General features: G+C 41.2%; 1 protein-coding gene across 1 annotated transcript in view; it reads left to right on the forward strand.

The window, feature by feature from the left end:
• Positions 1–23,898, forward strand: part of smim7 (small integral membrane protein 7) — a 52,841-nt gene that overhangs the window by 23,674 nt on the left and 5,269 nt on the right. Inside the window, exons 3-4 of the mRNA XM_063032414.1 lie at positions 1,399–1,451; positions 22,876–22,966. Of these exons, the coding sequence (XP_062888484.1) occupies positions 1,399–1,451; positions 22,876–22,966 (144 nt within the window). The remainder of the gene's footprint in view (positions 1–1,398; positions 1,452–22,875; positions 22,967–23,898) is intronic.

Raw genomic sequence — 23,898 nt, forward strand, 5'->3', positions numbered from 1 at the left:
CAGCTTTGAGGGTCCTGTGAACACGGACACCAAGATCTCCCTGATCATCCACACTGCCCAGAGTCTTACCATTAGTATTATATCTTGTCTTCAAATTTGACCTACCAAAATGAACAACTTCACACATCTGCATTGGATTCCATCTGCCACCTCTCAGCCCAGTCCTGTATCCTATCAATGTCCTGCTGTAACCTTTGACAACCCTCCAGTCTATCCACAACACCCCAACTTTTGTGTCATCAGTACACTTACTACTTCCTCATCCAGGTCATTTCTAAAAATCACAAAGAGAAGAGGTCCCAAAACAGACTTGTGGAACATCACTGGTCACCAACCTCCATGCAGAATATGCACCATCTAGAATCTTCCTTTGCCTTCTGTGGGCAAGCCATCATTTAAGGGGATCTTCAGAAAACACAGAATTGATGCATTCCAGTTAGGAAGAGATTTTCCAGTCACTATCCACTGTTAAGCAAAAAGACCAAGTTTGTAATTGCACAAGAGCGGCAGGCTAGAAGACTGAATAGAAAAGATAGAATAGCAAGGGGTGACTAAACTATTAATAAGGAAAAATTTATGATATAAAGCTAGCCAACAGTATGAAAACAGTAAAAGTTTCTATAGATATTTAAGAATAAAGAGTTTAAAAACATTAGTCCTGTTGAAAGTGAGTCTGCAGAAATAGTAATAGCAAATGGGTAGATAGTTATTTTATCAGTTGTCTTTTGTAGATATCAATAAAATGTCAGTAATATCTACAAATCAGGAATTAGAACAGAGGGAGGAATGCAGCAAAACAACTACAGTCCAATTAGCTTACCAACTGTTGTAGGGAAAAATTTAGAATCTATTATTTAAGACATAGTCATAGTCATACTTTATTGATCCCGGGGGAAATTGGTTAAGAAAAAAATACAACAAATAACTAAGTTAAAAAGTTTAAAAGTAAGAAACTACGGAGCAACTGTAATGGGCTGCATGCACGGCCAGCGCATGCACACAAACCGCACACATAGCTAGACACTATGGAAAATTCAGGGCTATCACAGTCCAATATGGTTCTGTGAAACAGATGTGATGCTTCACTGATTTAAATGGAGTTATAGTCATGTAGCACTGAAACAGTGCCTTTAGCCCGCTCCATCTAGATTCTAGACCAACCAGCTATACTCACCAATTTACCAACACCTGGTCTATTACCTTCTACGCTGACATAATGCAGTCTAGCTAAATGACATGAATACTAAAACTAAAATTCATTACGGTCACTCACTAAAACATTCATCTACACAGCAGAATTTCTGGATCAATGTAGCGGCCAATCTGGCTTATTTACACTGATCTCTTGTTTGCACAGCATGAGATGACCAATTAACTTTTCCTCACTTTGTATTTTAGAAAGAGAAAAGAGCTGCAAGGTTTTGGTGAAGATGGACGACAGCTGACGACAGGTATTTTTATTTCTTAAGGCTTCTAAATTAAAATTTCCTTCTGTGATCTGATCCTGCAGTACACCACTGAAAGTATAATATTATTGGAGCTTGAATGATCACTTCCATGTGAAGGGGTGGGGTGGGAGTATTATCATTTGGTAGCGTCCCAACTTATGTTACCTGTTCCGTCTTGCATTCACTCACCACACACATGCCACTTGTATCTATGTCACACAATTGTTAATATGTAAGTTTGCAAAACTGCCACCACATTAGTTTGAGTAGTTTCAATCAAGTTCTAACTTCCTGTCATAGTTTATTTTTACACATCAACTGTTCTGTGTTGTTCACTTTGGTTTGGAAAGAAGATTTTAACAATATCAATCTGAATTTCTCACTTTCATTCATGAACATACTTTTCAATAGAACAAGGGAAGTATGTAGCTCAGAACAACTGGCCTAAGAACAAAAGCAATGGATTAATTTGAAAAGACTGGAATTTTCAAATTGTGCAAACTAGACTCGTATCTCAAAAGAAGCATTCCTAAATTCCATTGAGGAGAATCTTTTTGGTCAGTATGTAGAAAACTCAAAAAATGAAATGGATAGGGAATAATTTTGGATTTCATTTTAGGGAATGAAGTGGGGAAGATGGCAGGAATACCAGAAGGAGAGAGTGTGGATGATAGTTAATCATAATTCAGTCAGGTTTAACAAAGTAATGGAAAAAGCAAAGATAAAATGGGGAAAAATGCTTAATTGGAGTCAGACCAATTTTTTTTGGCTGAGAGGTGAAAAGATTAAGGCAAAAGATATTTCAGAAGGAGACTAAGGTTCAAGGTAAAATTTCCTCACAAAACAAGGGGGACTTTTTGGAATAATTCCTCAAAATATGGGCGGTATCTCTTTGATCAACACGTTATTGCATGTGTTACATTGATCGCGAGGAGGGCCATTCTGTTGATGCGTCAGCTCCCACTTTGTCACAGTGGTTCTCTCAAGTGATGCTATGTCTTAGTTTGGAGAAAATTAGAAGTCAAAACTTTGAACCTATGTTTGATTTCAGAGAAAAGATGGGGTTCATTTGCTTGCTATTATCATTTGAGTTAATTGTACATTTTTGTATATTTTTTTGCTGACGGTTTGATATTTATCTTTTTTTAGAAGCTTTTTGTATGGCTCCGGGGTTGAACACCCAATGGTTTTTTTTTTCCTCTCACCTTTTTTTTCCTTTAGTAGGGTTTTTTCTTTTTTTTCTTTTGTCACAAAAAAGTTTTCAATCTTCTAATATGTCTTCTTTTCCTCTTTGAGGCATTGTAAGTGATGTTTACTTTGATATACTCTTGTTAATTTTGGATTGATAATAAAAAAATTTGAAAATAAAAAGAAAAGAAAGAAAACAAGGGGGAGGTACAAATTGAGAATTTTCTGAGTGGCAAAATGCAAAGATATGGGACCTTATTTTCATCATTTGGGTCAATGAGTACAACTGTTGGGACGTGATGTTATAGCTAATCAGAGGTTGCCAAGATCACCCTTATTATTTTATTATTTACAGTTCTGGTTGGTATACAATCGGAAAGATGTTATTAAGCTATGAAAGTGCAGACAATATTCACCAAGGGTGTTACTGGGACTGGAAGATTTGAATTATAAGAAGAGACTAGTTGACCTGAAACTAATTTCTCTGGATTGAAGGAGGCTGAGGGGTAACTATATAGAGGTTTATAACATCATGAGGGGTCAGTCTATTTCCTTGTGTAGGGATCTGAAACTATAGGGCATGGGTTAAGGTGTGAAGGGCAAGTTTAGAGGGATATGGCCAAACAGGCAAATGATATTAACCTGGGTAGGCACCTTGGTTGGTAATTGGTGGCTTGAGCCTAAAGACCTTTCTTAATGCAGTGTACAACTTAGGTCACCGCTTTAGAGGAAAGATATATTGCAGAGGAGTGGCTTACGGATATGTAACCAGCATTGGAAACTATTCACTAAGAGGGAAGATTAGATAGGGCTGGACATGAAAGCTGAGGGGGGAAGGAGGGCCTTTAAAGAAATGCATAAAATTATGGGAGACCAGAGGGGGGAAACAAAAGGTGAGAATCCAAAGGCAGGCACTTAAGGTAATTTGTAGAGGAGAATGGGGAAAAGTGTTTTCATACAGAGTGCTATAAGGGTTTGCATCTCCTTGTCACAGTACTCCAATGTGCATTTGAAAAGTTTTTTAGGAGAATTTGAAGAGCTTCAGAACTAGTGCTGGAGGGTGGAGTTTAGCTCTTTTTCCACTGATCTGGAGATGATGGATGTTCATATTTTCTCTGATCCTGATATTAAATGCTTATAGTGCTGGTGTATATTTGTTGAGGGGTTTAAATAGAAATTTAAATAGTTTCTGAAATAGAATTTAATGTGTGAATAGATTGACTATGGAGAATGGTGCACCTACCATACTCAGCCACCAGGTGGCAAGCCTGACCAAATTTCTAACAACACACACAAAATGTGCTGGTGAGCGCAGCAGGCCAGGCAGCACCTATAGGAAGAGGTACAGTCGACGTTTCAGGCTGAGACCCTTCGTCATGACTAACTGAAATAAGAGATAATAAGAGATTTGAAGGTACTTTCAGACCAGAAGAGATAGTCCATGAGCCAGTAGGGTTGGTCGATACCATCTGAGGGGAATAATGCTCGTAGTGATTTTTGGCAAGGTATACATCTCTAGAGTTAGAAAATGTGTGATAGCATTGCACCAGTGGTAGCTTTATTACTTCAAATAAGTAATCATTTTTTGTATATATTCCATATTAACATCAGTACAGCAGAAAATGTTACCCCCCCCCCCCCCAAAAGGTAAAAAACCTCATTTGGAGAGATTTCTGGAGTTTTATCAATGTCATGATATTTTCCAAATTGTTGTATCAAATCAAAACAATCTTAAGCTTTTGTCATAGCATATAGAATTACAGTACAATAATTCAAATGTGGGGTTCCACATGGCGATAACCTGGGCCCCATTTGGTTGTAAAATGAATATATTTAATCAAAGACTGCTTTCCATACTTTGTTTTCCATACTTTCATAACCTATTAATAATCATAATTTTCCAAGACTTCCACGTCTTCCACATCTTCATCTGAACTTTCCACATTCTCTGAGGTGGATGCCTGGTTCTCACAGTCTGCCAGTTTACACATGTCAGTACACCTGAGGCCATTTGCAACACACATACATCTTGAGAGTGAACATTTTTTTGGACAGTTACAGGCCAGTGGATCCAGGATGGCATCGGGTGCTGGCTGGCCTTCCAGCCAGTGCACCACCAACTGTTCAGCTTCCTCTTCTCTCTCCATCTTCCATCCTCTGCCAACAGGGCTTGGCACTTGTTGGTCCTTCTCCAAACATCTTCTCCATATACCAGCCTGGCTCACTGTGCATGTTTTGTTAAGCAGTCCTTGTATGGTGGGAGTTGATGACTTTCGATTTCACCTTTTTTGGCGCAGAAAAGGTGATACCTGAGCTCATTTACCTTGGTGGTCGATGCTTTTGGGGCATACAGGAGACATATAAATGCCTCCAGTTTGTCCATCAGTTCTGGGGAGAGGTCCCAATCCTGACCCAACTCTAAGAATGTATCCTGAGTTTCTCTGTTGCTGGTCAGAAGTTTTAGGGCACTTGTCTTCCCTTTGCCTGCAAAAGCGCTTACAGTGTCACAACCTGTATATGCGTGCAACCCGATGAGAGTCCTACAAACCTCTAAGACAACAGTAGCAGCAACCTTCCTGATGTCTACAAGCCTTGTATGGGTTCTAGTGCCACACTTCTGGAACAATCTTGTCACAAAGTGCTAAAGACATCTGTGTCTTCTGAGTAGATCACTACAGATTGGTATCCCTCTCTTGTGGCATGGGCAGCTTGGAGAAGTAGGTGGCCATCTGCTTCTCCTTGTTGACACTGAAGAGCTGACACCTCCTCACTGTCTTGAGATGTGATTCTGTAACATTTGTCATTCACAGTTGCATACAGATTCTTCTCCTGTAGCTTTGCTCTGTACTCGGCCTTCTTCCATTCATGGACTATGAAGCTAATGAGACTATATTTGTGCTTGATAAGAGTTCTCCTTGTATGTGTCGAACACAACGTTTATACTACTACTGTGACTGCCTTCACTCAGAGCCATACCCAGAATTGTTGTGGCAACATCTCTGAAAGTAACTCGATCACCTTTCACTCTTTGGGCCAAGTTCATCCCATCAACCACTGTAGCAGTTTCCTGGGAGTTGCTCTTCTACTGCTACATTTTTCTGCAAGGTTGTGGCTAAAGTAGCCTTATTTGTCTTTCTCAGCGAACCTTCTGGTGTGGACAGGGCCGAGGGCAATGGTCCAAGGGGATGAGAAAGTATATCCTCCATACGTAGACTACGCCCTTGTGCCATCACTATGATGCGTCCAAACAAAGACCTGTCTGCTTCAAGGTGATCGCCCTCCCATTTGATTTCACTTCTCTCTTCTTACACATATCACTGAATGTTTTCAGCTTCTTGGTTTTCATTTGGTCATGGAATTTCTTTGCTTGTGGGTCTTCCTCTAGTCTCTCATCCTTGAAGGTTGCATAGCATTGCTCATCAATCTCATATGCCTTCATCAGGTCGGAGGCAATGTCTTGGGGGCTGCCTTTGCCGTAGAGATGCTAATGAGGACCCACTTCTCTGCAAATGGGTTGACCCATTCATGTATGAGGCTAACCACTGCTGAAACTGCTTCCTCATCTTTCTAGATTCTTGGCCACTGTAGCTCTGCATGACGAAGCTCTGATTTGTTGCCTTGCACCATCTCCCTTAACTGTCCCAGGAATGCACTGCGGTGCTCAGCTGTTATGTAGTAACGCTTGATTAAGCTGAACTGTGATGTGCCTCCAGGAGTCTGTATGTCTTTGTTCACTGTGGCTTCAGTAGTCTGGTCCGCAGGGATCTGCCCAAAGGGGTTGTTATTTGACAGCTGCACTGAGAATTGGCCTGTCTTGAAGGCCTCATACACAGAAGGATTCTTCTCTGTGAGGTTCGTCATCTGAACAAAGAAGGGGACAGGTACCTGGCATAATTCATCTTACCATAGGCAAAGCACCGTAGGATCATGGTTCTTATAGCATGGAGGTGCAACTCCCAGTCCCCCTCACGAGAGGCGCGCAGAAGCCCAAGTACCACGTTCTCTACCATGTCAATGTATGATATCCAGAATGCGGATAGCTCTCCATTGTTGTGACGGAGCTGTTCCAGAAAGTCTGTCCACAGGGTTATCAGCTCAGCTAAGAGTGGACCTTGCAGCAGATTGTTCAACTTCTGTTGGTTTAAGTTACTGGCCATGTCGTTCACATGGTCTAAGAATGACTTGATCATCCCACTCCTCTCTGGAACATTGTCCCCAACCCACGGTGTGAACTGTGCCCATGCAAGTCTCATCAGTGCTTCATAGATGTACTTGTGGACCCTGATGGCACGATTATAGTTTAAATTTGGGGTCCTGGCTCATGGACTAAGACCATTTGGCCATTGAGTCTGCTCCACCATTGCATCATTACTGACCCATTTTCCCTCTCAGTTCCAATCCCCTGCCTTTTCCCCATATGCCTTCATTCCCTGACCAATCAAAAATCTGTCAACTGCTGCCTTAAATATACCCAATGACTTGGCTTCCACAGCCACCAGTAGCAATGAATTCCATTGATTCATCACTCTCTGGTGAAAGAAATTCCTCCTCATCTCCGTTCTAAAAGGACCCACCCCACCCATTCTGAGGCTGTGTCCTCTGGTCTTAGACTGCCCCACCATCTCATCCACTCTGTTGAAGCCTTTCATTGAGTTTAATTGAGGTCACCCATCATTGTTCTGAATTCGAGTGAGTAGAGCTCCTTGTATGACAGGCCTTTCAATCCAGAATCATTTTTGTGTACCTCCTTTGAGCTCTCTTCAATGTCAGCACATACTTTCTTAGAATTTGGGCCCAAAACTGCTCACTATACTCCAAGTGAGACCTCACCACTGTTCTATAAAGCCTCAACATTATATCCTTGCATTTATATTCTAGTCCTCTTGAAATGAATGCTAATATCATAATTGCCTTCCTTACCACTACTCAACCTGCAAATTAACCCTTAGAGAATCCTTTAAGAGGACTCCCAAGTGCCTTTGCACCTCATTTTTGAATTTTCTCTCCATTTAGAAAATGGTGTACACATTTATTTCTTCTACCAAACTGTATTGACCATAACCTTCTTGACACTATATTCTATCTGCCACTTATTTGCCCATTGTCCTAATCTGTCTGAGACCTCTGTAGCCTCTCTACGTCCTCAAAGTTACCTGTCACTCCAATTATTTTCACACCCTCTGCAAACGTGGCTATGAAGCCATCAATAAAGAGTATTCTTCTAATATTATGGCTAGCTTAACTTCATATTCCATCTTTTCCTCCCTTATGACTTTTTAGTTGCCTTCTGTTGGTTTTTTAAAAGCTTCCCAATTCTCTATTTTCCCACCAATTTTTGCACTATGACATGCCCTTTACATTGACTTTGATTTCTCTTGTTTGCCACGGTTATGTTGTCTTGCCTTTAGAATACCTCTTCCTCTTTGGGATGTATACATTTTGTGCCTTACGAATTTTCCCCTGAAATTACAGCCATTGTTGCTCTGCTATCAACCCTGCCAGTGTTCTTTTCCAATCAATATTGGCCAGCTCTTCACTCATGCCACTAATTCCCTTTACTCCACTGCAATACTGATACATCTGACTTTAGATTCTCCTTCTCAAATTCAGGGTGAATTCTAACATGTTATGATCAATGTCCTCTATCCTCTGTGTTACCTTAAGCTCTCTAATCAATTCTAGTTCATTGCATAACACCTAATCCAGAATAGCTGTTCCCCTGGTGTGCTTACCTATGAGCTGCTCTTAAAAACTCATCTCATAGGCATGGGCAGCAGTCCAGAGATTACTACTCTGGAGGTTCTGTTTTTCAGCTTTCTACATAACTCCCTAAAATCTCTCTTCAGTACCTCCTCAGCTCTCCTACCTAGGTCATTGGTGCTAATATGTCACAAGACTTCTGGCTGCTCACCTTCTCCCTTTAAAATGCCATGGACCTGATCAGAGACATTCCTGACCCTGGCACATACCATTCGGTGTCTCCATCGCATTCACAGAATCTGGTCTCTGTTCCGCTGACCATGGAATCTTCTATCACCACTGCAGTCCTCTTAACCTCCCTTTTCTTCTGAACCACAGCACCAGACTCAGTGCCAGAGACCCAGTCACTGAGGCTCCTCCCAGAAGGTCATCCCCCTCAACAGTATCCTATGTGGTATTCTTGTTATTGAAGGGAATGGCCACCCTTCAATAACCCTAACCCTAATGCGGGGTACTCAGCACTGGCTGTCCATCTCCCTTCTCCTGACAGTCACCCCATTACCTGCCTCCTGCAACCTTGGGGTGACTACCTCCCCGTAGCTCCTATCTATCACCTCAATCTCCCGTATGAGCCGAAGGCTGACAACCTAAGGTTTGCCTTGCGTTGCCAGGCAATAGTAATACTTAAATTTCAGATAAAACCATTTTATTGAGATCTTCTGAAGGTCTGCAGATGGAGCTCATCATCCGTGGTTGGCAGTTCTAGGAAAAGGAAAACTCTGATCTCAAACCTCTGCTGCCTTGCAGTTACACCCAATCATGTGGAAGACTTTGGGAGTAAACCCCCAAGGGAAAAATCTGGAGCTGGAGTTCCTAAGGTAGTCCTAAGTTGAGTTCAACGCAATTCCTGCGATGCTATTGGTAACAAATTGTAGTGGTCTCTGCCATTCCTTTAGGTTCATCAGGTGTGTGGAGAGGGGGAGCTTGCTGCATGGGCAACAGCTTTCTCTTTATATTGTACTGCCCATGCATACTTATCTAGACAGTTGGGACACAACACCTATAGTTGACCCTCACTGATGGACCAATGGAGGCCTCACTCACTGAAGGTCTGCAAAAGTATAAAATTAAAACTTGATGTAAACGCAATCCCAATGCTAGATAATTCCCGGGAGGGCGTTTAAAATTTTCTTGATGCTCAATCTGAATTCGATGCACAAGTTAGGTATTGTTGATTTTACATCATTAAAACGTGTGGATGAGTGTGTTCCTATGAAAACTTACTGTACATTCGCAAACCAAAAGCTGTGGATGAACCAGAAAGTTCATAGTCTGAGGGCTAAATCTGTGGCATTTAAGTCTGGTGATCCAGATCTGTATTAAGGAAACCAATTAAGATTTGTGGAGGGCTATTCCCAGAGCCAAGAAACAATTCCGGGAGAAGGTGAAGGCGACATCGGATACACATCAACTCTGGCAGGGTTTGCAGGCCAATACTTCCTACAAAGCAAAACCCAACATCATGAATGGCAGAATGCTTCAATACCACATGAGCTCAATGCCTTTTATGCTCGTTTTGAAAAGGAAAATAAAACTGCAGCTATGAGGATCCAATGACCTTGTGATCTCTGTCTCAGAGGCCAACATCAGGTTGTTTTTCAAAAGGCTGACACCTCGCGAGGCAGCAGGATCCAATGACTGTACCTGGTAGGGCTGTGAAAACCTGTGCCAACCAACTGCTGGGAGTATTCAAAGACATTTTCAATCTCTCACTGTTAGTCATAAGTTCCTACCTGCTTTAAAAGGGTAACAATTATACCCGTGCCCCAGAAGAGCAGTTTGAGCTGCTTAGCGACTATTGTCTAGTACCCCTCACATCTATGATGATGAAGTACTTTAAGAGTTAGGTCATCGCTGGAATTGACACTTGCCTCAGTTAGGACCAGGACCCATTGCAATTTGCCTATTGCCCTAATATGTCTACAACAGATGTGATCTCAATGACTCTCCATGCAGCCTTGGATCACATGGACAATGCAAATACCTATGTCAGGGTGCTGTTTATAGACAGCATTTATTACCATCATTCCTACAATCCTGATCGAAAAGCTACAGAGCCTAGGCCTGTGTACCTCCCTCTGCGACTGGATCATTGACTTCCAAGCCAGAAGACCACAATCTGTGTGGATTGGAAATGACAGCTCCATCTTGCTGACACTCCACAGGGATGTGTGCTTAGCTAACTCTCATGACTGTATGGCTAGGCATAGCTCAAACAGCATCTGTACATTTGCTGCTGATACAACCATTGTTGGCAGAATTTCGGATGGTGACGATAGGGCATACAGGAATAAGGTGTACTAGCTTGTTGAGTGCTGAAGCAGCAGCAACCTTGTACTCAATGTCAGCAAGACCAAAGAGCTGATTGTGGACTTCAGGAAGGGGAAGATGAGGGACCACTAGTCGATCCCCAAAGAGGGATCAGAAGTGAAGAGAGTGGGCACTTTCAAGTTCCTGGCTGTCAATATCTCTGAGGACCTAACCTGGACGCAACATGTTGATGCAGTAATAAGGCAAAACAGCAGCTATATTTCACTCAGAGTTTGAGGAGATTTGGTTCGTCAACTAAAACACTCAAACTTCTACAAATGTACTGTGGAGAGCCTTCTGACTGACTGCATCACCATCTGGTATGGGGCAGGGAGCTACTGCATAAAATCAAAATAAGTTGCAGAAACTTGTAAAATAGGTCAACTTTATCATGGGTACCAGCCTCCATGGTATCCAAGACATCTTCAAGGAGCGGTGCTTTAGGAAGGTGGATTCCGGCCATCATTAAGGATTCCCACCACCCAGGACATGGATACTTCACACTGTTACTCTGGGGAAGGACGTACAGAAGCCTGAAGGCACACACTCAACGATTCAGGAAAGGCTTCTTCCCCTCTGCCATCCGATTTCTAAAAAGATATTGAACCCATGAACTACTTTTTTATTTCTGTTATTTTACACTACTTATTTTAACTCTATGTGTGTGTGTGTGTATATTACACACCACACACACTTAGGTAACTCAGTTTTTTCTCTCTTACTGATCACGTATTTCATTGTACTGCTGCTGTAAGGTTAACAAATTTCATGCTATATGCTGGTGATGTTAAATCTGATTCTGATTTTAGAAACTGAGGGGAAGATGTGCATTTAATAACAGGAACCAGTTTCTGTCCTACCTACGTTCCCCTGTTTGCATCCAATCTTTTACCAACAGTTCCAGAACCATCTGATGCACTGTAATCCCAGTCTAAGGGCTTTTCCTCCTTTGATTTGTCCTTGAAATTAAATTTCTTAGCTGGTTAGTCTCAAGTCAGGTATTAAGTCAGTATCATGGGATTAAAAGTCTAAAAAGCATAACACCAAATCATATAAGGGTTTTTTTCAGGCAGCAAGGACATCTTTCAGGTGAGATGTTAGGGAGGGATAATGTCTGCTTGCTTGAGTAAACATAAAAGACGTTAAATTCATAGAGTAATGCAGTGAAACAGTTAATACCAGACCCACCACATTCTGTTTCTCTAAAAACTTCTATCTATAGAGACAGAGTTAGTGGTCTTAACCCTCTAAAAGTTTCTCTGGGTGGGGTGGGGAGGCTTATTCCTATAAAAACGGATACAAAAGTCCCACAGCTGCTGCACTTCACTAGTTAACAATTAACAGTACTTGATATAAATCACACTAATATGATTAACACCAGATTCTATGCCACTTTTTTCTGGCCAATGCATATTCTTCAACTAGCACCTTAAAATAAATTATTTGGTCACCGTCATTTTACATGAGAGGTCTTGCCATGTGAAAAATGGGCCATAGTATCTTGACAAAATTTCAAAACTAGTGAATTTGCTTTGAGTATATCCGTGTATATATACTACTTGTCTTGGTCTGGTGTGCTGGATCACACCTGACTTTGGCTTATCCCCCCCTATCCTGTAAAGGGGTGTACCTCAAGATTCAATGCTGGGTCTGCTGTTACACAAGCAATGGGATTAGAAAATAGCAAATAGCATTTGAAATGAGTAAGTAACACAAAATTAGAGAATTAATGCAAAGAGAGACTGCAAGATAGAAAAGCTAACAAATCAGGTTTAATTGAGATAAAAACAGTTTGGCGGGGGATAAAAGAAAAGCAATTCTAATGAACCCATCATTAAATCACAAGTGAAAATTCAGGGTAATATCTGAAATTGCCAAAGAAATTAGGAAGGACTGCTGGAAATCTGTGTGAAATGGTTGGAATGTGATGATTTGAAGTTCTTGAATTTGTACTGAGTTGAGGTGATTGTAATGTGCTCGGTTAAAGGATGAGATGGTGTTTCTATCTAGGGACCTTAAGACATAGGAGCAGAATTAGGCCATTTGTCTCATCGAGTTTGCTTAAGGAAATCATGCTGACTTTGTCCTGTCTTGTCCTGTGTCACCAAGTACTCCATAATTTTATCCTTAACAGTATCTTCAATATCTTCCCACCCACTGAGGTCAGGCTAACTGGTCTATAATTTCCTTTCTTTTTTTATTATTATTTATTGCAACACCAACAAATTATATTCAATACAACCAGTTGCCAATTACATTTGACTGTTTAACCCAGCGAACCCCCCAACCTTCATCACCATCCCCTCCACCAATCAACTGAATGGTGGTACATACACAGACAAAGCATTCCTGTTTAAGTTAGATATTAAATTTGTCCACATTATGATTGTGTTTGGTCGTGCATCATTTACTCTTGCTGATGAAAGTTCCAGGTAAGAAATGTCCAAAAAGCTCCGAAGCCAGTGAGTATTTGAAATATCATGGGGAGGTTTCCAACGCTGGACTACAATCTTCTTAGCTGCAGTCAGGCCTGCCAGCCAGATTTTGCATGTTTTTTTCGTAAGGAAAAGGTGGGAGTCATCATTTAGAAGATGTACAGTGGGGTCCATTGGTGATTGTACCCCTGTTAGTTCTGTAAGAGTGCTGATAACCTTCCCCCACAAATCAAAAACCCCTGGACATTCCCATACAACATACATAAAAGAGCCAATGGGTGCATGGGGGCAAAATGAGCAATGTGGGTCAGGAACCAATCCCATTTGATGTCTAATTCTCGGTGTTAAATATGCTCTATGACAAAATTTCAAGTGTATATACTGATGATTTGGGTTTTTCGAAGCACCGACAGCGTTATCCCAAATCGCATCCCAGTCTAAGTCTTGTCCCAATTCAGATATGTCCCTATCCCAAGCTGTCATTCCCAAAGTGGGCATATAATTCTGGGAATTTAATTTATCATTTCCTTTCTTAAAGAATGAAGTGACATTTGCAATTTTCCAGTCCCCTGGCACCAACTAATGAAGGAAGAATAACATTATTTCAAATGTATGTGCTTGGGTCTAGCTTTCTTTGGTTGGTTCTAGCCTTCTTTCATGCTCCTACCAGGGAGGGACACGTAAAAGGTTAGAATGTATATTACAAAAAAATAATTTTGAAACCAACCATGTTTGAATTAAATGTTAGAATATTCTTTATCTCCTTAAAATCTGGATCAAGATAAAGTAACTAGTAAAATTCTCTGCTGATGTAACCGCTTCATAGAGTACTTGAGATCTTTGTTTGTGGCTGTTGGCAGGTGTATTCTGTTCCGGCCTAATGCTTTATTAATCTGCATATGACATCACTCGATTTGTGCTTCAGTAATTGACACATTATGCCACGTAGAGTAAGAAGTGTTTGGGAACTACAATTATTTCAGTCGAATTTGCTTTATTAATTTGACACCCAAAGGAAATTTTATTTCGGTAGTATGTGAAAACACAATTCTTAGATGTCGAGTTCAATCCATCCAATTCACTTCTCCCCTTTTGATTTGATGAGTTGATAAAGCAGGTGGTTTCTACATATCTATTCACTTAATAACAATGGACCTACACTTTATGTCTGGTGGAGATTGTAGGCACATTACATTCAGCCATTGATTGTGCACTGGGTTAACAATATACAATGCCTTGTATAAGTATTCACCCCCAAACCTTTGTTCACATGAGTATTACAACCAGAGATTTTGGTCAATTAACAGAACTTTTAATTGTGAATCACATGCTCCTTCTCTCACAATAGAGCCCCCAAAAAAAGGAAAATTGTAAAGCATGAAAAACTAAAAATTCAATGTCAGCAGTTCAAAAGTATTTATCCCCCTTTCTTCAGTACTTAGTTGAACTACCTCTCCAGCTATAACAGCTAGTAGTTTTATTCTGGATAGATCTCTATTAGCTTTGCACAACATAATGGAGAAAGATTTGCCCATTCCTCCTTGCAAAATTTTTCAAACTGCCGGGTTAGTTGGGGACTAGCAGAGGACAGCAATCTTGAGGTCTTGCCAGAGCTGTTTGATCAAGTTAAGGTCAGGACTCTGACTGGGCCACTCAGGGACATCAATTTTTTTTCCATTTGAAGCCACTCCATGGTTGCTCTGGCAGTGTGCTTTGGGTTGTTGTCCTGCTGAAAGATGAACTTCCTCTCCATTTTAAGCTTTCTGACACAGGCTAGCAGGTTTTTATCCAAGATCTCTCTGTATTTGGTAGCATTCATCTTCCCATCAATTCTGACCAGGTTTCCAGTCCCTGCTGCTGAAAAGCAGCCCTATAGCATAGTGCTACCTCCAACATACGTTACAGTAGGCATAGCATTACCTGGCTGATGCATAGTATTAGATTTATGCCACATGTACCGCTTAGTGTTGAGGCCAAAAATTTCCACTATAGTCTTATTGGACCACAAGACCTTCTTCCACTTCTTTATCTTCTAAGTGACATTTTGCAAAGTCTTTACAGGCAAATATACGCTTTATTTTCTAGCCAGGGCTTCTTCCTTACCAATCTTTCATAAATACGCTTTTTGTGCAAGGTTTTAGAGATTGTGGAGTCATGAACTTCATCTCCAGTTGGAGCTCCTGACTTTAGCAGCTCACTCAGTGTGAGTGTTGGCATCACAGTTGCCTCTCTTACAAGTGCTGTTCTTCTCCGGTGACTGAGTTTAGAGTGGCCGTGGTTTCACATTTTTCCACTTTTTCATGATGGATTGCATTGAACTCCGAGGTATGTTCAGTGCCTTTGAGATGGTCTTGTACCCTTCCCCAGATTTGTTCTTCTCTATTATAATTTCCCCAACTTGTCTTGAATGTTCTTTTGTCTTCATTTTGATTTGGTCTGTTGAAAATCTATCATACATAGAAACATAGAAAATAGGTGCAGGAGTAGGCGAGCCTGCACCGCCATTTATTATGATCATGGCTGATCATCCAACTCAGAACCCTGCCCCAGCCTTCCCTCCATACCCCCTGATCTCCGTAGCCACAAGGGCCATATCTAACTCCCTCTTAAATATAGCCAATGAACTGGCCTCAACTGTTTCCTGTGGCAGAGAATTCCACAGATTCACCACTCTCTGTGTGAAGAAGTTTTTCCTAATCTCAGTCCCAAAAGGCTTCCCCCTTATCCTCAAACCGTGACCCCTCGTTCTGGACTTCCCCAACATCGGGAGCAATCTTCCTGCATCTAGCCTGTCCAATCCCTTTAGGATTTTATACGTTTCAATCAGATCCCCCCTCAATCTTCTAAATTCCAACGAGTACAAGCCCAGTTCATCCAGTCTTTCTTCATATGAAAGTCCTGCCATCCCAGGAATCAATCTGGTGAACCTTCTTTGTACTCCCTCTATGGCAAGGATGTCTTTCCTCAGATTAGGGGACCAAAACTGCACACAATACTCCAGGTGTGGTCTCACCAAGGCCTTGTACAACTGCAGTAGTACCTCCCTGCTCCTGTACTCGAATCCTCTCGCTATAAATGCCAGCATACCATTTGCCTTTTTCACCGCCTGCTGTACCTGCATGCCCACTTTCAATGACTGGTGTATAATCACACCCAGGTCTTGTTGCACCTCCCCTTTTCCTAATCGGCCACCATTCAGATAATAATCTGTTTTCCTATTTTTGCCACCAAAGTGGATAACTTCACATTTATCCACATTAAATTGCATCTGCCATGAATTTGCCCACTCACCCAACCTATCCAAGTCACTCTGCATCCTCTTAGCATCCTCCTCACAGCTAACACTGCCACCCAGCTTCGTGTCATCCGCAAACTTGGAGATGCTGCATTTAATTCCCTCATCCAAGTCATTAATATATATTGTAAACAACTGGGGTCCCAGCACTGAGCCTTGCGGTACCCCACTAGTCACCGCCTGCCATTCTGAAAAGGTCCCGTTTATTCCCACTCTTTGCTTCCTGTCTGCTAACCAATTCTCTATCCACATCAATACCTTACCCCCAATACCGTGTGCTTTAAGTTTGCACACTAATCTCCTGTGTGGGACCTTGTCAAAAGCCTTTAGAAAATCCAAATATACCACATCTACTGGCTCTCCCCTATCCACTCTACTAGTTACATCCTCAGAAAATTCTATGAGATTCGTCAGACATGATTTTCCTTTCACAAATCCATGCTGACTTTGTCCGATGATTTCACCGCTTTCCAAATGTGCTGTTATCACATCTTTGATAACTGACTCCAGCAGTTTCCCCACCACCGACGTTAGGCTAACCTTACAGAGGGAGGGCGTATTTATTCTTTGAATTCATTGAAAACAGGTGATCCTCCAATATTCTATATCAACAAATTGGGTGAGTTGGTAAGGTATTGCACCTGAGGAAAGTTAGTGTAGTAATTACACTACAGGGCATGAATACTTTTTCAGCTCACAATTTTGGTTTTTGATTTTTTTTAGTAAATTGACAAGTTTTGGAATTTTTCTTTTGATTTGACATGATGCAAAATGTTTTGCAGATTAGCTCAAAAATTCTACTTCAAAATATTTTAAATTTAGAAAATGAGACAGTAAAATGTGAAAATAGCTGTGCGGTATGAATACATTTTCAAGGCATTGTATGGGAAGAAATCCACTCGCGCCACAGCAGAGCACTTTTCACAGCTGGTGTAGTTGATTGAATTAATTGTTTTCTGGGTCTATTCCAACCATTTAACTTCTGGAAATCCACGTTTTGTTATCTTAACTCTGTTATTTTGTTTGAAGTATACTTTCTTGCCACCACCTCCATTGCTTTCTCAAATCTTTGTTCATTCTGTTGCTTTTCCTTCTACACCTCCAGAGAATTGCTAGAATCTGTGCTCCAGCTGTTGCCCTGCTTCAGTCACTACTAAATGGAAGGAGGGGAGTAATTTACCTGGCAACAGTTGAAATCTGATTCCTTAGAGACTTCTAATCAACACAATCTCTTATACACCAATGAAGAAAGGAAGCAGTTGCAGTTTACCTCCATTTTGGATTGTTATTTTGTCTTCAATCACGTGTTAGGTTATGCAGTTTCTTAAATTCATGCAACAAATAAACTAAATACAGGGTACACACCAGGTCATGAATGCCTGACATGGATATCCCGTACATACAAACCAGCATTCGGAAAAAGGGCGGGATGGATGGGAAAAAATTTATCGACTGTTCTAGGGCTCCAGACATCTGCTGGGTGGGAAAATTTCCTTGTACCTTTATCCCCTGAGCCACAACAATCAGGGAGCTGAGCAGAAAGCAGATTCTCTGAGCTGGTGAGGACTGCTGCACTTCCTGCCCCTGTTCTGTCTCCCATCACAGCTGTTTCTGTGATCCTCCCCCACAGTACTATGAACTGTCGAGGTTACAAATGGTGCTCAGAGTTGGGACCCTGTCCTAGGGCTGCCTGTATGGTACCACATCTGCTGATTATGGGAAAGGATGCCATGAGCAGGAGAAACAGAGGATTCAGCTCTCATCATTACTGTTTACTGAGATCACAGTTGACTTATTGCCTCAACAAACCTCAATGGTCAAGCGCTTAGGTTCTAGAATCCTTGACCACATCTCACCTCTCATTTCCTCTTCACATGGGTAGGGCAATAAGTTCTCCGGGGCCTGCCTCACCTCATCAGTCTTTGCTTCGCAACTTATGTCAGCTTTAACAAGGTCCCACCATCAGACATAAATACCTTCCCCTCCCTTTTCAGCATTTTGAATGGATTTCTGTGACTTCTAACCCCATCCTTCTGTTCCCACCAACCACTTCCTGTACTTTCACTCTCTTCCCACCATCCTGGGGCGCAGTTTTCATGTGAATCAGTTTTGCTTGTGTACTACGTTCCAATCTAGTGTACGGTATTCAGTGTTCACAATGTGGCTTCCCCTATAATAGAGAAGCCAAACAGAGAAAAGCGATATCTTTGTGGAGCATCTTCATTAAGTTATCAAAAGTGACTGAGCTTTTCGTTCCTTGCAATATTAATTCCATTTACATCTGACCAATCTGTCTGTGTCCTCCGGTACAATCCCCAATGCAAGCTTTATCTCATTTTTAACTGAGCATGTTCCAGCTTGAAAGGTCCAACTTTAGGTAATTCACTCTTTCTATATCAAAATAAGCCATTTCTGCCAGTCATTGTTTTTGCTCCGTTTTTCTATTAGTATAGTCTAGTGGGCTGGGCATGTTCCACAGCTTTGCTATCAACAATGCATCACAAGACAAAGAAGCATATTGTGCTTCTAACTGCCACTTTAACTCAGTTGACCTTGCCTTATTAGAGATATTCCCATTATTCTATCAATCCCTCTGTGTGACTGAAAATGAGCTTGTTTCTCTCCCATTTCTGTGAAAGGATCTCAGTCCTGAAACGTTAACTATTTCTTTTTCCACAGATGCTGCCCGACTTGCTGAATGTTTCCAGATTTTGTTTTTATTTCAGAATCCAATATCCAGATTTTCTTTATTTTCAGAGGAAATATAATCCTTGTATGTATCTGTCAATCCCCATAAGAATGCTATGTTTCAATGAGATCATATCTTATTCTTCTAAACTCCAGAGAATATAGGTGTAGTCTGCTTAATCTGTCCTCATGGAACATTCCATCTATCCCAGGAATTAATTCAGTAAACTTAAAAATATACGTTCAATTAGGGAGTGCTGCAAATTTTTTCCTTGGGTAGGGATGTTGTCGTGGACCATAATGTTCCATATGCTGTCTTATTTAGACCCTATGTAATAGGAAAAGGCCACCTTTATTCTTGTTCTCAAAACCCACTTGCAATAAATGCCTGTGTAATATACCTTCATAATTGCTTGTTGAATCTGCATGATTTGGTACAGGTACCCAGGTTTCAGTGAACACCTTTCAGTCTGTCACCTTGTAATTGTTTTTATATCACCGTGGATGGGATCACACTTATCCATAATATATTCTGTTTACCATGCTCTGGAATTTTCATTTGGGCTGTCTGTCCCTCTGCATTCTTCTGTAACTCCCACCGAAAGCCAGCTGTGTAATGCCATTAAAAATGGATGCATTAAATTTGAGCCCTTTTCACATTGACATGGCTTGTAAGTAGCATTCTTGCTCAGCACCATTCCCTGCAGGACCTCAGGAGTTACAGTCTTCCAACCTACAGATCATTATTTCTCTATACTTTTGATTTTCTTCCTCCTCTCTCCCCCCCCCCCCACCTTCCCATGAATGCAGTTTTGTTTACAAACCTCAAACTGCTTGTGTGGTTGATTGTCTTGCAGTCTAAATACACCCTCTCAGCTTAAACTTTAAAATAAATGCTAATTTGTGTGACTTTTGATTATGTGTGATTGGTGCTGTCTCCAATAGCTCCTGAAGCTATTTCTCTCAAACATTTGCCAAAGAACTGTACTTACCAGTAACCATACCACTTTCCTATCTGCTTCTATTTCACATTGTTGGATATCATTTGTATCAATTATATTTTGTTGGTGTACAGTTTCAATTCTGAGCAACACCTTGTTTTATTTCCCTGCATACTTGCTGAGGCTTTCTTTCTTCTTGTAGCTCTAAACTTGTGTGTATTTTAACATTCTCTCTGTTGGCCTCTAGAATTAGTCCACTGACTAGGAGAGTTAAAAAGGAACTCTTAAAGTGTGAATGGGAAATTTGCAATTATACAAACATGGGATATACAAAGGGTAATAAAAAGTTGTTCTTGTATAATTATGCAGGAACTACTCAGCTGGTCAGGCAGGATTTGTGAAAAGTTAATATCAAATCAGGCATTTGATAAGGTGCCCCATGCAAGGCTTATTGAGAAAGTAAGGAGGCATGGGATCCAAGGGGACATTGCTTTATGGATCCAGAACTGGCTTGCCCACAGAAGGCAGAGTGGTTGTAGATGGGTCATATTCTGCATGGAGGTTGGTCACCTGTGGAGCACCTCAGGGATCTGTTCTGGGGCCCTTACTCTTTGTGATTTTTATAAATGACCTGGATGAGGAAGTGGAGGGATGGGTTAGTTAATTTGCTGATGACACAAAGTTTAGGGGTGTTGTGGATAGTGTGGAGGCCTGTCAGAGGTTACAGTGGGACATTAATAGGATGCAAAACTGGGCTGAGAAGTGGCAGATGGAGTAACCCTGATAAGTGTGAGATGGTTCATTTTGGTAGGTCAAATATGATGGCAGAATAATGGTAAGACTCTTGGCAGTGTGGAAGATCCAAGGGATCTTGGGGTCCGAGTCCAGAGGACACTCAGAACTGCTGCACAGGTTGACTATGTGGTTAAGAAGGCCTTCATCAATCGTGGGATTGAGTTTAAGAGCCAAGAGGTAATGTTGCAGCTACATAGGACCTTGGTCAGACCCCACTTGGAGTACTGTGTTCAATTCTGGTTGCCTCAGTACAGGAAGAACATGGAAACCATAGAAAGGGTGCGGAGGAGATTTACAAGGATGTTGCCTGGATTGGGGAGTATGCCTTATGAGAATAGGTTGCGTGAACTTGGCCTTTTCTCCTTGGAGCGACGGAGGATGAAAGGTGACCTGATAGAGGTGTATAAGATCATGAGAGGCATTGATCACGTGGATAGTCAGAGGCTTTTTCCCAGGGCTGAAATGGCTCACACAAGAGGGTATAGTTTTAAGGTGCTTGGAAGTAGGTACAGAAATGTTTTTTTATGCAGAGAGTGGTGAGTGTGTGGACTGGGCTGCTGGCAGCAATGGTGGAGGCGGAAACGATAGGGTCTTTTATCCTGGATGAATACATGGAGCTTAGAAAAATAGAGGACTATGGGTAAGCCTAGGTAGTTCTAGGGTAAGGACATGTTTGGCACAGCTTTGTGGGCCGAAGGGCCTGTATTGTGCAGTAGGTTTTCTATGTTTCTAGAAGCCCAGTCACTGACTTACGGACTGTAGAACTTAAATTTCTTGACAAATTCCATGTACCCATTTGCATCAATACTGCCCCAGTGAGGATCACAGCAGCTTTTTTAAAACTTTGGCTTCAAAGCATATTTGAAGGGATCAGTCAACTGGCTGGATGCTTGATCTAAGATTCAGTGGTCACTTACATACATACACCTACTCATTAATGGAAATACCAAATCAGCCAATCATGTGGCAGCTACTTAATGCCTAAAAGCGTGCAGAAATGGTTGAGAAGTTCAGTTGTTCAGACTAGATATCAGAATGCGGAAGACATATGGATTAATGGACATTGACTGTGGAATGGTTGTTGGTGCTAGATGGGGTGGTTTAAGTATGTCAGAAACTGCTGATCTCCTGAGATTTTCATTCACAACAGTCTTTAGTGAATGGTGCTAAAAACAAAAAAAATCCAGTGAGTGGCAGTTCTGTGTGTAGAAAGCATTCTTAATGAAAAAGATTAGAGGAGCGTGGCCATACTGGTTCAAGCTAAGAAGGTAAAGCAAGTAACCATGTGGTGTGTCAAACCTAGAAGTAGCTGGGCTACAGCAGTTGAGGACAACACCTGGTTCCAGTCCTGTACTTAAACTGGCCACTGAGTATAAATTTTAAGGACTTTAAAAGGGAGAACTAATGTCCATGGTTGTTTTGAACTACAATCTCTCACCAGTAAGATAAACACAGTTGCGGAGGACTAACTGGTGAGCAATCAAATAAGTTTTCTCTCAACCTTTTTCATTCTCCTTCACTGTACTTTGACATTTGCAAAAATTCTATTGATTTTCTTCCTTCATCGAGTGTTTAATTTGACATATTCATTATTTATTTCGCTCACATTAAAACTATCTTTTCACTGTATTGTACACAATTAGAACACTTACCATGTGACGTGGTTATCTGTGCACTGGGCCCCATACACGTTCTTGACACCTGCCTCCAGGGTAGAGTATTGCATTGTGCCTCCTCATACAACAAATTCGAATGTCATAATTTGTTGTCATGAAAGAAGTCACAATGACAACATGCAGACTCCATGTACTACTGGACATCAGGATTGAATCCAAGTCATTGGAGCTGTGAGGCAGCAACTCTACTAGCTGGGCTACTGGTCTATGCAAATAAAGAAATTATTCCCAGATCAAATGTTGAGAAAAGTTTTCCAATGCTCATATGCTTCTGGAGATGTAAATGAGAGCCAGCTTGAAAGTTGCTGTAATTTATTGATGATGATTGACTTTTCTCAGGTGATAACATAAGAGAATTTCTGCTGAGTCTACGTTACTTCCGGATCTTCATTGCCCTGTGGAATATCTTCATGATGTTCTGTATGATTGTGTAAGTCCAGAAACTGCTGTTCACCCTCAGCGATTCTGTTTTGAAGGAAATTGCTTATAATTATTGTCACTGATGTTTAGAGTTGCTCAGTAAGACCTTGTTTCACCTTACCTAGATTACCAAATAAAATTGAGTAATTGGTCAAGCTTTGCAACCTATCAAAATTTTAGTTCCAACCTGTCAAAATTTTAGTTTTAAAAATCTATTCAAGTCCAACAGGATATGTGCCAAATCACTGGGTGTGTGGTAAGTTACCAATCCTGATTTACTAATCTCTGATGGGAAAGCTTTGTACAGACTTGCATCTCTAGTACTGTGCCTTCAGCTAGCCCAACCCTGATATCTGGAACTCCCTCTAAAACAGTTATGGTACACTTAATATCCTGTCTGCCAGTCTTTCAGTTACCTGTCCTAACATCATCTTGCATGATTCATGTTGTATTTTGATTGATACAGTACAAATAAGTTGATGCTGTAGTTTACAGATATACAATGCTTAAGTCCATAAACCATGTGCTCCCAGTCTACATTCCTAACTCTTAATGACCAGCATGAAACAAGACAACCTTAGCCTAGCATCTTATTAGCAGCAGCTCAGCCAGGGCTCAGTGTATCTAGAAGAAGAGTCTGGGACTACATCTCATCCATGACCAGTAAAAGATTAAATGTCATAAGTTTAACTTTTTTCAGTCCAGGTAGAACACAGAAACATGAGGAGTGTGAGTCAAATACTTTTGAATTGCCTATCCTGTGTAGTTTTCCCCAGGATAAGGGAGCCAAAGCAAGGTGGTGTAAACTTAGGATGAGAGGGATAAGATTTAAAAGGAACCTGACAAGAGACCTTTTTCACGCAGGTGCTGAGTATACGGAATGAGCTACCAGAGGAGGTGGTTGAGGCAGGTATAATAGTATTGAGAACATCCAGCATTTAG

Source organism: Mobula hypostoma, chromosome 24 (genome assembly GCF_963921235.1).
Source record: "Mobula hypostoma chromosome 24, sMobHyp1.1, whole genome shotgun sequence".
NCBI lineage: Eukaryota > Metazoa > Chordata > Chondrichthyes > Myliobatiformes > Myliobatidae > Mobula > Mobula hypostoma.